Source organism: Ceratosolen solmsi, unplaced genomic scaffold (genome assembly GCF_000503995.2).
Source record: "Ceratosolen solmsi marchali unplaced genomic scaffold, CerSol_1.0 scaffold10, whole genome shotgun sequence".
Classification (NCBI taxonomy): domain Eukaryota; kingdom Metazoa; phylum Arthropoda; class Insecta; order Hymenoptera; family Agaonidae; genus Ceratosolen; species Ceratosolen solmsi.
In genome coordinates this window covers 12,874,293-12,887,897 of record NW_011948412.1, presented here as the reverse complement: position 1 = coordinate 12,887,897, position 13,605 = coordinate 12,874,293, and the positions used below count along the sequence as shown (strand labels likewise).

At 25.8% G+C, this 13,605-nt stretch overlaps 3 protein-coding genes across 3 annotated transcripts; 2 read left to right on the top strand and 1 right to left on the bottom strand.

The window, feature by feature from the left end:
* Window positions 1-1,450: 1,450 nt before the first annotated feature.
* Window positions 1,451-4,438, top strand: OSCP1 (Organic solute carrier partner 1). Its single transcript, XM_011503118.1, has 4 exons — window positions 1,451-1,579; window positions 2,681-3,000; window positions 3,488-3,756; window positions 4,030-4,438. Exons 1-4 carry the CDS (start codon window positions 1,471-1,473, stop codon window positions 4,436-4,438), a joined length of 1,107 nt encoding a protein of 368 aa, XP_011501420.1. The 5' UTR covers window positions 1,451-1,470.
* Window positions 4,439-4,546: 108 nt separating this feature from the next.
* LOC105359906 (probable trans-2-enoyl-CoA reductase, mitochondrial) lies at window positions 4,547-6,123 on the bottom strand. Its single transcript, XM_011496666.1, has 5 exons — window positions 5,870-6,123; window positions 5,538-5,774; window positions 5,234-5,455; window positions 4,930-5,160; window positions 4,547-4,781 (listed from the first exon to the last, which is right to left on the bottom strand). Exons 1-5 carry the CDS (start codon window positions 6,047-6,049, stop codon window positions 4,548-4,550), a joined length of 1,104 nt encoding a protein of 367 aa, XP_011494968.1. The 5' UTR covers window positions 6,050-6,123; the 3' UTR covers window position 4,547.
* A 449-nt stretch (window positions 6,124-6,572) lies between these two features.
* Rlip (Ral interacting protein) lies at window positions 6,573-11,429 on the top strand. Its single transcript, XM_011496654.1, has 10 exons — window positions 6,573-6,716; window positions 6,862-6,964; window positions 7,249-7,387; window positions 7,457-7,701; window positions 7,920-8,181; window positions 8,386-8,569; window positions 8,868-9,182; window positions 9,426-9,750; window positions 10,008-10,279; window positions 11,082-11,429. Exons 1-10 carry the CDS (start codon window positions 6,699-6,701, stop codon window positions 11,199-11,201), a joined length of 1,983 nt encoding a protein of 660 aa, XP_011494956.1. The 5' UTR covers window positions 6,573-6,698; the 3' UTR covers window positions 11,202-11,429.
* Window positions 11,430-13,605: the final 2,176 nt, after the last annotated feature.

Sequence of the window (13,605 nt, the reverse complement as noted above, 5' to 3'; positions counted from 1 at the left end):
AATACGCTAATTAAATAATACACAATGAGATAATTTATTAATGACAATAATGTACTACTTAATAAGTGTATTTAAATCGTAAATAATCGACGTCATATATATAAAAAAATTATCCTCCATCCCTATATTTTATTTACTTAATTATACAGATTAATATAAAGATTTGTTCATTTCATTGTTAAAATAAATTATGTATTTCTATATAAATTATTAAGAGTTTTTTTTTTGTTTTTTTTTTTGTTTTGTTATAAGACTACATATTATGAGCATTAATGTTACTTAAAACTTATCTTATTTTATTTGTTAAGTGTAAATTTTAAATATAATTTTTATAATAATCATAAATCATATAATTTTCATGCAATTGACCAAGATTGATTTGAACTTAAATCGCTATTGTCTTTAAATTTTTGGAATTTCTGAAATTCCTATAAGAACTGAAAATTTTAAATAATTTTTAAAACTTATTAATAATACAAATGGTGAATTTAAAAATAATTGTTTATTAATAAATTACTATAAAAAATATTCTCATTATTTATAATACAGACATACGTTTAAAAATAAACAAATCAACTTGTAAGGTTAAATAAAACTAAATGAGAAAATTGTAGTAATTAATTGTATTAACTAGATTTATATGCAAATAGAATTCAAAACAATAAAATAAACTAAAAGAGTAAAACTACGAATGAAAATTTGATATTTATTATATTATGTATTCAAGCTGGACTGTATGGAATTATGTATTGACGAAATATTGTGTTGGATGAGTTAAATGTTTTTGAGATTCTTTACGTACGTATAATATTTTCTCATTTTATAAACATTATATATGAATATCTATAATTTTAGAGATTAATTGTTGATGTTGCGAGAAATATGTGATAATGCACTATTGCTGTTTCATTTTAGAGATGCGAGTGATTTGCTACCGTAAATCTCTAACGTAAATCAATAAAATTTATTAATAAATTACGAATCCGGAAAAACATTTATTCTAAATCCTCAAAAAATTTGAGTTTAGATATTTAGTATTTAATGTTGAATTAGTTTATTATCAATAAATCTCTCTCTCTCTCTCTCTCTCTCTCTCTGTATGTCTCTCTCTCTATTTATCTATATCAGTGAAATCGACATAAGCTTGCCATTAATTTTAGATTAGATTAACTCTAGTTTATTTTATAGTAGAAGATTTAAAAATTGGTAGACTTGCGCACTTTGTATTTTGATTGTTCATTGTCATAGGAACCCTACAGACAATTTCTAAACAATGATGTTAGAATAGTCAATAATATTATGAGTATTGTTTAAAAAGACGTTCTTAGTAATGAATTTGAATTAGTAATTGATAAATTATTTTTAAAACGATATATATATATATATATATATATATATATATATATATATAGAAGCATTATAGTTAATTAAAAATTAAAGTATAATCCAAAGTGGCGATAACTCGAAGAAATGTCTTACGCAACACCGATACTTTATCTCAACATGGGAGGAGAAATGCTGTATGTTTTACAGCAAAGGCTAAATACTCAAAGAATCAGTCTTGATAAAACAATTCAAGGCTAGTTATATTTATCATATATATGAGTAAAATCATCAGTATCTTTTAATTATAAATTTCCTGCATATGTATACACATAAAACCATGAAAATTATATTTTGCATACATATATGTATATATAATATATAATTTGCATGGAATTAATTAGAATTTATTTAATTATTTTAAAATAATATCTCATTAGCTTCGATAGTTATAATAAAAATTTTTCTTAATAATTAAGAGTATTCAAATGTAATACTTGAATTCAATAATTTATCAACGACATTTACTTTTAAATTTTGTAATAAAATTACATAACTCTTAATGTTTTCTTTAATTAATTGAATAATATGAATGATTAGATTATTGAGATCTTTTAGAATTGTGTAATTATCATTAGGTTGCTTAATACTATATTTTATACCAAATTGATTTTTAATTGGAAAAAACATCTATTAAGCTAATAACTTAGGATATTTTGAGGTTTTTATTATTGTAATTGTTTTGTTTTTATAATAGTTTTCGAAATAAATATAATTAATTTTTCATTCATTTGATAGATGTCTTTTCTCGTCCACCAATATTTTTTATAATAATCAATAAGTTAAATTTGTAAGATAAGCTTGTAATTGAAAATCATCTTTTCTATTATACAATTTTGATGATATATAATAATATTTACTTTTACAATAGTTAATTAATTATACCGAGAAAATCGAATATTGTTTACAAAAATTTAAAAAATTTTGACTTAATAATTTATAATTTTTCTTTTTTTGTAAAATCGTGTAGGAATAAGGTATTTTACTATATTGTTTGTGCAAAGATGTATGTATTTACGTTTGATTTCCTATATATTTAAATAGAAAAAAAAAAAATATATAAAAAAATATATGTATATGTTTTTTTTTTTAACTTAACTATAATTATGTAATTAAAATATTAAATTCACATAATAATATGAGATAGTTGGATGCATAAAACCTTAATTAATTGCATGTCGAATCGTACTATTGAATAGAAATGAAGTAACTATTTTAATCTCGAGTCGATATATTATTTTTAACGATAATTTAAATATGCGCTTTTTTTATTGACAATAAACGTTCGTTTTCATAGTAATGAACGAGGTAATACGTGCCTTCCTAAACCAAAAACAGCTTCGATCAATCTTCGACAAAAGTTTGCAAATGCATCTGTATTCCCTTCGAACGATCCTCGAACAAGTTGTTCTTTCGTCAATAATGAAACTCGACTCCAACAGCATGAATAAACTTTTTGACCTAATGATAACAATGGTAAAGTACCAACTGGACACAGCCACTGGACCACGCGAAGTAATCTTATTAACTTTGAATCACTTAGATGGAGTGCGCGATATGGTTGTTGACAAAACACTGCACGTGCATATCGATCTTGCATATCAATTGATTCTTAGTGTAAGTTTGTCACTCTTGGCTTTAGTTATTATAGTTATTATATAAATAAGTATAAATAAATATTGTATAAAGAATCAGATAGATTGTATTTATATTAAAAAATCTTTTCTGAAATTAAGTATTCAGGCAAAAATATTTGAATTATAAAATGACATCGAATTGTCATTAATTTGAATGCAATTTTGGTTTTTAAAATATATTGGAATTTAGCATGGCCACTTGGATAAGGCACAATAGAATAAATCGAAATGACTTATTGATAGTATAAAATTTCTTATCTATTTTTTTCTTATTTATTTAGTTTCTTATTCACAATAATTTATATAATAGATATTAAAAAGAAAAGAAAAAACAAATATCTATATAATTGATTATAAATATCGATGAATATTTATTACATGTGCTTTTTTACCTATTCTTATAGTAAATAAAATACTTTTAAGAGTAAATATTTACTTGAAAAATGTCTAAATTTTTATTTTTAAAGACTTTTGGCAATATGAGCTATAAAGAGATATGGCAAGTAAGGAACGATTGCCTTGGAGTATTTGATGATTGTAATACACGAGTCTCGTTACTTTTGAAACTGGAATTGCAAAATCAAGATGGGACATTCAACCGAATGATTCAAAAGTACAATGAACAGTATATGGAGCAGCAGGAGATTCTTGAGGATATTCGATTACTAGCCGATAAGAGTTCAATGGGATCATTATTGTTGATTGGTAGTCGAGTCACTTTATTGGGTAAAAATTTGTAAGTCCAGTAATTTAATAGCTAAGATTTTCAATACATGATAGATTTTAGAAAAATTCATAGAAGCTATCGAAATAAATTTAAAAATGATGAAATTATTGCTAAATATGTAGCTTAGAAGGAGCAACAAAATCTATATAATTGGCAAACAATTAATTACTCGATCAATTATATTAATATTACATTGATAAAACTATACGACAGATAAGAAAAATTAATGATATTATATTGAGATAGGAGCTTCCATCGCTTACTTAATTGTCTAATTTTTAGATATTCGAGTACCTTTGGGCAAATACACAGCGACAGTTCTACTCAAAATTCGCACAAAGCTGTAACGATCACCAATAAGGCTTTAAAAAAAGAGATTGAAACTCTTGCTATTCAATTGGGTAAAGAAGAGACGATTTCCCATAGGCCCATAAGCTTGCACTTGTTCACCAATGATGAAAGAAACATCGAATGTAAATCCAAAGCATTGAAATTTAATGATTTTAGCAGCATTTCAGATGCAACGGATGTAACGAATATGGCCACTGAAAAAGAGCATTTAAATGATGTGAATCAATCCTTTGACGACTACAGAAGAAAACTGATGGATAATATTAATTCAGAATTCTCCGATAACGAAGGAGCTGATAGAGAAGCCATAGATCTTGTGAATATGTTGGATATATCATAAGTCTTTAGACGATTCTAGAAGAATGGTTACATTCATATGTACATTTATTTAAAAGAATATTTACAATCGTTATTGCGTAGTGAAAATATGATATAATTTTTTGTGATTTTTAACAATCTGTTTGTAAATCTAAAATATATTTTACATTATTTTTACTATCGACTTTAAGAGTATTTACAACAGCTTCTTCATATTGGTTAAATGGAATAAGTTGGTAGCGCGGAGGCTGTAATTTTTTTTCAATAAATAAATTTTGCAACTCATCGTACATTTTATGCCGTTCTTCCGAGTTGAAATTGTCCTTGGTCCATGAAGTCATCCAAAAGCCTTTGAAAGTAATGTCCTGTAATATTAAGATATAACTAAAAATGTACTTCCTCTTTTAGTTTTTTAAGAAAGAGAAAGAAATGTCGTGTATTTTAATATTGAAATAATCAGAGGACAAATTGATCAGATGACAAATTTATAAAATTAGTACTCGAAATAATTACTTTGAAAATTAAATGCGATGCTGGAACCATCAAAGGTTCTCTAGACATTCCTCCGTATGTTACCATGATACCACCATGGACTAAATGTTTTTGAATTTCCCATGCATTTTTACCGCAAACGCAATTCAGTGCTAATCGAGGCTGCGGAAGTATTTGACTTTTGAAAATGTTTGTCGTCTTTAATTCTTCTTCCGTTAATACTTCTGTAGCGCCTAAATTTAAAAGTTGCTCCTGGCAGGAAAAAAGTTTACAAACTATAATTTAAAGCACTTTCTTTTAATCTAATGCCATGAATATTAATTACTTTTAAAGTTTCGATATTGGATCTATTTCTAACAATATTAATAGTTTTGATACCCCAAATCTTACAAAGTTGAATTACTAATTGCCCAACGGCTGAATTTCCTCCATTTTGAATTATAGTTTCACCGGGTTGCAGACAAATGAAATCCTTTAACATTCTATAGGCTGTACAAGGATTAACATTTAACATACTAGCCCCAATCGCGTCCATTTTCTTATTTACCTAGATGAAATATTACAAAAACGATTATGAATGACACGTTTTACAATGAACAATGAACAATGAACAATGAAGAAACTCGTACTTTAAATAATTCTTGGGATTCGTACATTGCATGGGACCTCCATGTACCTTTATTAACTCCATTAGGAAGAACCCTATCACCTAAATTAAAATCTCGAATATTTGAACCAATTGCTACTATTTCACCTATAGCTTCATTGCCTGGCACAGCGGGAAGAGGAGATCTACTCGGATATTTTCCTTGTATCGTATTAATATCGGCCGGATTTACTGGCGCAAAAAGCCATTTTACAATAACCTAAAAATCCCAAAGAAAATGTCAATTGTATTAAAATTATGAACAAAGTGCATGAGAAATTTCAAATAAATATTGTTTAATATTATATATTTTACTTGATTTTCGCATGGTTGCTGAAGAGAAGACGTATGTATCTGAAGCACATTTTTAGGATCTCCGTACTCTTTATACATTAGCGATTTGACCTCATTATTACTCGATATCATTCTTCGCCAATAATGACTTGGTACGGACAAATTATTTATCAACAAATTACTCACTCTCCCGAATTTCATATTGATTCAGATATCTTCCAACCAAATGCCGGACGGAACACCGGATATTCGAATGAATTCGAGGTTATGGCTCTGTTTTGACATATTATTATTATTATTATTATTATTATTATTATTATTATTATTATCGGTCCCGGTCACATGATCGAGTATTAAGTTCCAACAGTAAAACAGTCAACAGTGACTAGTGGAACCCCGAAGTCCTCGAACTTTGGAAACTATCGAAGAGAAGCTCGTTAAGTTCTTAACGTGGAGAATTTGGAAAATATCGATCAGTAACGTGAAAATCCGTATTCATTTACCGAGTGTCCGTTTATATTAAAGACTAGTTTTGCATGCGTCTAACGGTATGTAATGAAACGGAGAAGAGCTTGAGTGGATAAGAGATCCTATTTAACCAAAGTGACATTATTAAACGTGAGCTTGATAAATAAGAAAAGTTGACGGGTATACCGTAAATTTTCATTTACTTATCGTATTTATTATTAGGATATATGTATAAACATATATTATATGTATTGTATCTTATGTAGATAGGTGGTGCGTTATATTAATTGCATTTATTCGGTTGATTACGTCGAAATCTCGGACGACGTCGGACGGATGAAGCAGTATCGCAACAAATTAATTAAAAAGAATCGGTGACGATATGCTACTGATGATGAAAGTATTGTCAATATTAAATAATTGACCGTGAATTTTTTATTTTTATTTAATTATTTATTTTTCATTTTTTTTTTTTTTTTTTTTTTTTTTTTTTTTTTAATAAATAATCGAGTCAACGACCGTTTACCTTAATTAAAGTAACATAGAAGGTTAAAGGGGCAAGAGAAATGGACTTTGAAAGCCCTGATGTTGAAAAAGAATTTCCAGGCCTTTATGCATCAGATACTACCAAAAAAAGCGAGAGTGACTGTGAGTTTTATTATTTATTATTTCAGCTTAATATTTTTTTAGTATAACACTAACTTATTTTGCAATGATTAGTTTCATTAGGTTAGGTTCTAAAAACGAACTTTGTCTCTTTCGAATGTATATTTCTCATCATTTACGGTATATTTTATAGGCGATGCATGGTAATTTTTTTAAAGATTATTATAGCTTTGTTTTTTTAACATGTTTTGCAACTTTTATTTATTAATTTGTTTTGATTAGTTGAAAAAAGCACATTAAATGAAATTTCGTATGATTTCTTTCAGTTAGCGATGATGGTATACATGATAAGCATTCGAAGAAAGAGCTACTTGGTGGCAACAAACGTAAGGATAAAAAAGATAAAAAAGACAGGGGCTATGCCACTTTAGAGGGAGAGAGTTCAGCCGATGACGAGGAAACGAAGCAAGTTTACATTAAATGTAAAATTTTTTTTTCAAACCATTGTATTTAATTTACAATTGCTTTATTTAGAAGCCCTTCGAAATCTAAATCCAAATCAAAAACATTTAAATTTCCCACTAAAAGTAGGGAAAAGCGAGAGAAATCTAGAGAAAAAGATATTAAAGAAAAAGATTCCGATAAAGAGAAAAAGAAAAAAGATAAAGAAATTGAAAAGGACATTGATAAAGAGAAACGTAAAGAAAAGGATAAGATAAAGCAAAAACACAAAGATCGTAAGAAAGGAAAACATGGAGATGATGCTTCAGATATTGGTGGTAAATCATTCAAAAGATATTTATGTCATGTAAAAATCTAATATTTTTAATATTTTCTATAGACTATGGCATATTCTTCCAATCTGCCATATTAACTAATTACTATTAATAAAATTGATTCATAACATTTATTATGTAACATGTCTGTTCTATTATTATTGTTGTTATTTTAGCGATGTCTGTTATAATGTATTTACAAATTTTTATTTTTATTTCAGAAGAAGAACCAATTTTTGGCGTTAATTTATATTTAGCGATAGAAAGGAGTCGGTGTCATGATGGTGTCAAGTTGCCTCTAATAGTAAGAGATTGTATTGACTATTTAGAAGAGTATGGAATGTCAGTCGAAGGCTTGTATAAAGTCCCAGGAAATAAATCAAAAGTGCAACAATTAAAAAAATTATATAATCAACGTGAAACTGTAAATATGTCAGAATTTGAGCCTACAGTGGCAACCAGTTTATTACTACTTTTTATCAAGTTAGTAAAACTCTCGATATAATATATAAGAGTTTAATACTTTAATCTGAAAGCTTTGCAAATCTATTATCTTTTATTGCGAATATAAATGAAATATGTATTTAGTTAAATTATTTTTCTATTTGAAATCATAATCTTTCTTTTGTACTTCCTTTAATTACGAACTTGTACCTGCATTTGTAAAATGTATTTGCTTAATCGAAGAGAACTCCCGGAACCAGTATTAGAAAGCAGCGAATTAATATCTCGATTCGAACAAGCAGCTTCGACCAAAGAAGTTGCACAAAGAGAGTCTCAACTTGCAGAACTGTCAAATCAATATTTGAGCGATTGTAACAGAGTACTTTTAGCATGGATAACATTGCATTTGGATCATGTTACTGCCTCGGTGTGTAAAAATGCTTTTTCAATAATTTAAATAAATTAATACAAATATCGATTCAACTCATTAATGAATTTGTACTACGTTTTTTTCAAAATTTATTCAACTCTATTTACCAATGTCGGTTTAATTACCATAACTATATATTTATATTTTTAAAGTTTAAAAGTGAGAAATTTATTTGCATTTAAATATATTGATATCGATTTAACTTTTTTGGTAGTCAGAATTCATTAGTGTCATTAATTATGTATAACGAATAAACAAATGTTTTATAATTTTATAATCAATTGGAATAAAACAGGAAAAAACTACGAAAATGAATGCCCAGACGATAGCAATGACACTGAGTCCCGCTTTGCAAATGAGCCATAGATTGCTCTTAGCTCTATTATTTCACTGTAAGGCATTGTTTCCTGAAATCAAGCTAACAAAATATATTCCACCATTACCCGCTGGCTCCAATCATTTGCCGGAAACTGTTCGGGGTATCGTGAAAGAGTTGGCCAAACAGGAATCTCTCCTATCGCAAATTCATATGCTAATGAACGCTGGCTATGTAAATAAGTCACGCGAAGAACAACTCTGGGAAGTACAGCGTATGATAACACAATTAAAGGTATAGTCATGGTAGAGTCTTACACTTACGTATATAGACAAATACTTTCATTAACACGATAATATGTAAGAAAATAAATAGCATTTATCATGGTATTAAAGATACAAACTCGTAAGTTCACACGCACACGCCCGCATATAGCTTCTTTTACACTTCAATTATTCGTCATGGATTACACGTAACATTTTTATGTGCTAATAATAGTAATTCAACATTTTTATTTAGTGTAATTTTTTGTTATAGAGAAAGTATAAAGTAGTACAAAAATTGGAGGGTTCGGTCCGAAAGAGCGTAGATGAAGAAGCAACCAAACCAAGTGATGAAAGTCAATTACATTTCTCAGATAGTCAAATAAATAAAGTAGTAACAAATACTGAAGATGAATGTGATCGCTTAAAAGTCTTAGAAGTTTCGAAAGAAGAAGCTCGCCAAAAATCTATGGAAAATACTAATAATCCAATCCCATTGATTGAAAAAGATACAGCAGATAAGCCTAATAAAAAGATAATAAATAATATTGATACAAAAATGGAAACATTTTACGTAACAACAAAGTCCAAAGAAACTGGTATTTATATAATTAATCTAAATAATATAAATGTTATAATTTCCAGTTTTGTTTATATTAAGCAATTTACAAATATTTGATGAAATTATTAATTTACATTTACAATATTGCAAATTAATTTTTAAATATTTCAATTGTAACATTCAATCAACCCAAATAATAAATCAGGTTATTTTTTGTCAATGAAACCTTTAATATTTCAATGAATCGAAGAGTAGATTTTCATTGAATAAAACTATGCTTCAACATTGTTGCAGCATCCGAGTCAAAAGAACAAGAGCCAGTAGTTGAAAACGAGATTGATAGACTTCGCGAGTATCTCATTTATGAAGAGTTAGTCAATATGCAAATTTCACTACAATCGCGAATTTCACATGAGCATAAAGAAATCGAAAGACTGACAGAATTGCTGGCGGAACGCATTGGTGCAGGAAAACTAAAAGTGCCTGTTGTTGACAAAATGATAAGCTCTAGTGACGCGGAAATGTCAACTATGATTCAACTAGTCAAAGAAAATCAATTGTTAGAGGTGAATTATACCGACTATTTTATTATATAAAAAATTTAATCCATATCACTCGTTATATACATTTATGATTTATTTTAGCACCAATTTTTTTTTATAATTTTATTATTAAATAGACAATCTGTTTTCATTTTATATCTGTTATTCATTTTATTGAAAAATAGTGATTTTTATGGTATGTTTATGGTACCATTTTCTTTGTAAAACTTTAATTTGTAAAAGTTATACGATATAAAATAAGATAATTCATAATTCATTTTACTAATTTGTATATTTATTAAGAAATTTCATTTAATTTTGTATTCGTTGGAATTATATAATAATAATTTTATTAAATTATTCTATACCATGTGCATAAGTATTTATAATACGGTAAATTATGATAATTTAAATACAGAATTTTAAAAATAATTTTCATTCTGTTTATTTTTCATATGTCCTTTATTTGGAAATGTAAAATAAAATTTAAATTAATACACAAACTAAGGACTAATTTTAAAATCAATTCATTAAAGTGAATAACAATAAAATTATATCAAAAAATAAAAAAGAATAAGTTATAATAAAATCTATGTATAATTACATATAATTACTTAACAGTGCATAAATTCTTCTAACAAATTTTTATTGATCATTACAAAAAATATTTATTTTTTTTATTTAAAAAAAAAAAAACAATAGTGTAATTCAATAATCGGGTGGCATAATGCATATTTTGCAACGTAATCCAACATAATAGAAGTATAAAAATTATTTCTATTACATTTTGATCTTTTGAAGATTATTTTTTTTTCTTCTTTTTCAGAAAAAATTGACAACTCTGATTCACAGTATTTTTGAACAGAAAGATGCTTCTGTTGAATTGAGAGTACAATTAGCTTTACATCCACATATAATGGCCCAAAAAGCACGAAAATGTCTTTAAAAATATATAAATTTTAGGATTAATCTCCTATTTTTATATCATAGTTTCTTTTTATAAACATTATTATTTTTGTCTAAGTACCTTTCAAAAATAACTTAAGATCAATGAATCACGATTATATTTTTTCATTAAAAAATAGTATTGTTAGTACACGAATCATATACCAAATTAACATAGAAAATATGGTGTCTTATACATGCATACATAGTTTATTAGCAAATAAACGTGTAATAAAATATTCGTCAAATACTTTTACATGAACTAGAACCATATAAATAAAACGTTTCTATAAAGACAAAGTTAAGAATATTGAAGTTTTTATTTAATATATTTCCCTATTTTAATTAATTTATTATTATTAATAGTGTGGTGACTATTGCTACTGTTCTTCGTATTAATTATTTAAAAAAAGATTGTATAATTATTGTATTTGCTAAAATTAAAATAACATTCTATACAAAATATTTTTTTAATTTTAAACAATAAAGATTCGGTCGTAATGATGTATGAATTTAAACATAGAAAATTAAATATTCTTGCATATATGTATATACATATATATATATATATATATATATATATATATAGGTGTGTGTGTGTGTGTGCGTGTGTATTTTTAAATAATTGCAATTTTTATGTAAATTATAATTTAATTCATTAAAAACATATTATAACTATATATATATATATATATATATATATATATATATATAGATAGATATATAGATATGTATTAAGAAAAGAAATCAATTGAAATATTTCGTTATTAATTTGTGTTGTAACCAGAGATAAGCGCGAAAAGCAATTTTTACAAGTATTTTATAAGAGTCGTAATCGAACGAATGGTACAGCTTCCCGAATTTCATGCGTTACGACTTCACTTTCTTAATTACATTTTTAATTTCAACCATATTTACGATCGTAACCTGCATTTTGCGTTTGAATTTCTCCTTTAAGAACCAAGGTCATACATCCCATGCATGTGATGTAACAGAAATTGATTCGGCATACCAATCGCTTCATTTTCTCGGTCATATATATCTTCTATTAATAAAAACATCATTTATCTATTGTTTCAAATTTAATGGAGTTTAATTAAAAAATTTTCAATTTATCTAATATTATAATATAACTTAAAATACCAAATAAATATTTAATCATTTAACTAAATATTGGGTAAAAATAATCCGCTAAACAGATGACAATTATAAATGAGAAGTATGTAGCTGTCATAAATAAACAACTGTTTTCTCAATGTTACACTATAATTTTACGATAAAAAAATATATTTGCGAGAAAAAGATTTAAGGTCGAAAGTTTATAAAAACATTCGCTACGATAAATGTATATTAAAAACTATAGTGCTGAATAGATTTAATTATTATAATTAAATTCTGAAAGGACTGTAAAAATGGTTTTCATAAAAGCTTATTATTTATAATTTTAAATTTCCTTACAAGATAAATTTAATATTTATGAGACCTTCATAAGTCTCTAACGTAATGATTAATATTAAAATATCACAGAAAGTTACATTCTCTTGTTGTGAATTTTTATTTTTAATAAAGATATTTATTTATGATGTTATAATTAAAATTACTATAATATAACTAATTAATACTTCAATTGTAATAAATTGTTTAAAATAGGGTGGGTTAATTTTTAAAAGGTTTTTGCTGATTTTATTCAAATACCACGTAATATACGTACATTTTGCAATTATTTGCAAAATTGATTTCATCTAATTATTTAAGTAGTTTATACGAGATTTTGCTTCAAATTTCAAAATGTATACTAATTTGTAATCGATAAAAAAAAAGATCCATTTTATATTAAATTTTTTCTTATATTTAGTGATTATACTTTATGATATCACCAACACTTTATAATTTCATATTTGACTTTATATGCTTTATACTTTAGAATTTTATATTCAATTTAATTTATTTGCATTATTGTACACTTAATTCAAAACATGAAATGAAAATCTTATTCATATTAATTTTTATCTTTATATATTAACTCATTAAAGACATTAAGACCGTCTAATAATAATTAAAATAAAACATTTGAATGATATTAATAATATGATATTATTATTAATATGATATAATAATAATATGTATGATAATAATAATAATAATAATAATATGATATTATAATTATACACAAAAAAAAAAAAAAGAAAAAAAAAATAACGTCATTTTCTTATTTAAAATTGATTCTTATCCGTACAATTTGAATAAATCTATAATTAAAGAAAAATAATAATGTAAATAGAAACATTTTAAATTAAATAACTCATCAGCATCTGTATATTAAGAAAGAAAAAAAAAAGTAACGACAATTCGTTCGTAATTGTATATTATATTTTGAAAATTGTTTTTTTTTTAAATGAAAGTCA

What these genes read in the sequence shown, in the direction of transcription:
- OSCP1 (XM_011503118.1), top strand. Translation starts at nt 1,471, where the DNA reads ATGTCTTACGCAACACCGATACTTTATCTCAACATGGGAGGAGAAATG. An exon ending in CATATCAATTGATTCTTAGT is followed by an intron (nt 3,001 to 3,487) that starts GTAAGTTTGTCA and finishes TTATTTTTAAAG; the next exon opens with ACTTTTGGCAATATGAGCTA. An exon ending in ACTTTATTGGGTAAAAATTT is followed by an intron (nt 3,757 to 4,029) that starts GTAAGTCCAGTA and finishes TCTAATTTTTAG; the next exon opens with ATATTCGAGTACCTTTGGGC.
- LOC105359906 (XM_011496666.1), bottom strand. Translation starts at nt 6,049, where the DNA reads ATGAAATTCGGGAGAGTGAGTAATTTGTTGATAAATAATTTGTCCGTA. An exon ending in AATCCCAAGAATTATTTAAA is followed by an intron (nt 5,456 to 5,537) that starts GTACGAGTTTCT and finishes TATTTCATCTAG; the next exon opens with GTAAATAAGAAAATGGACGC. An exon ending in CATCGCATTTAATTTTCAAA is followed by an intron (nt 4,782 to 4,929) that starts GTAATTATTTCG and finishes TTAATATTACAG; the next exon opens with GACATTACTTTCAAAGGCTT.
- Rlip (XM_011496654.1), top strand. An exon ending in CAAAAAAAGCGAGAGTGACT is followed by an intron (nt 6,965 to 7,248) that starts GTGAGTTTTATT and finishes GATTTCTTTCAG; the next exon opens with TTAGCGATGATGGTATACAT. An exon ending in AACAAAGTCCAAAGAAACTG is followed by an intron (nt 9,751 to 10,007) that starts GTATTTATATAA and finishes ACATTGTTGCAG; the next exon opens with CATCCGAGTCAAAAGAACAA.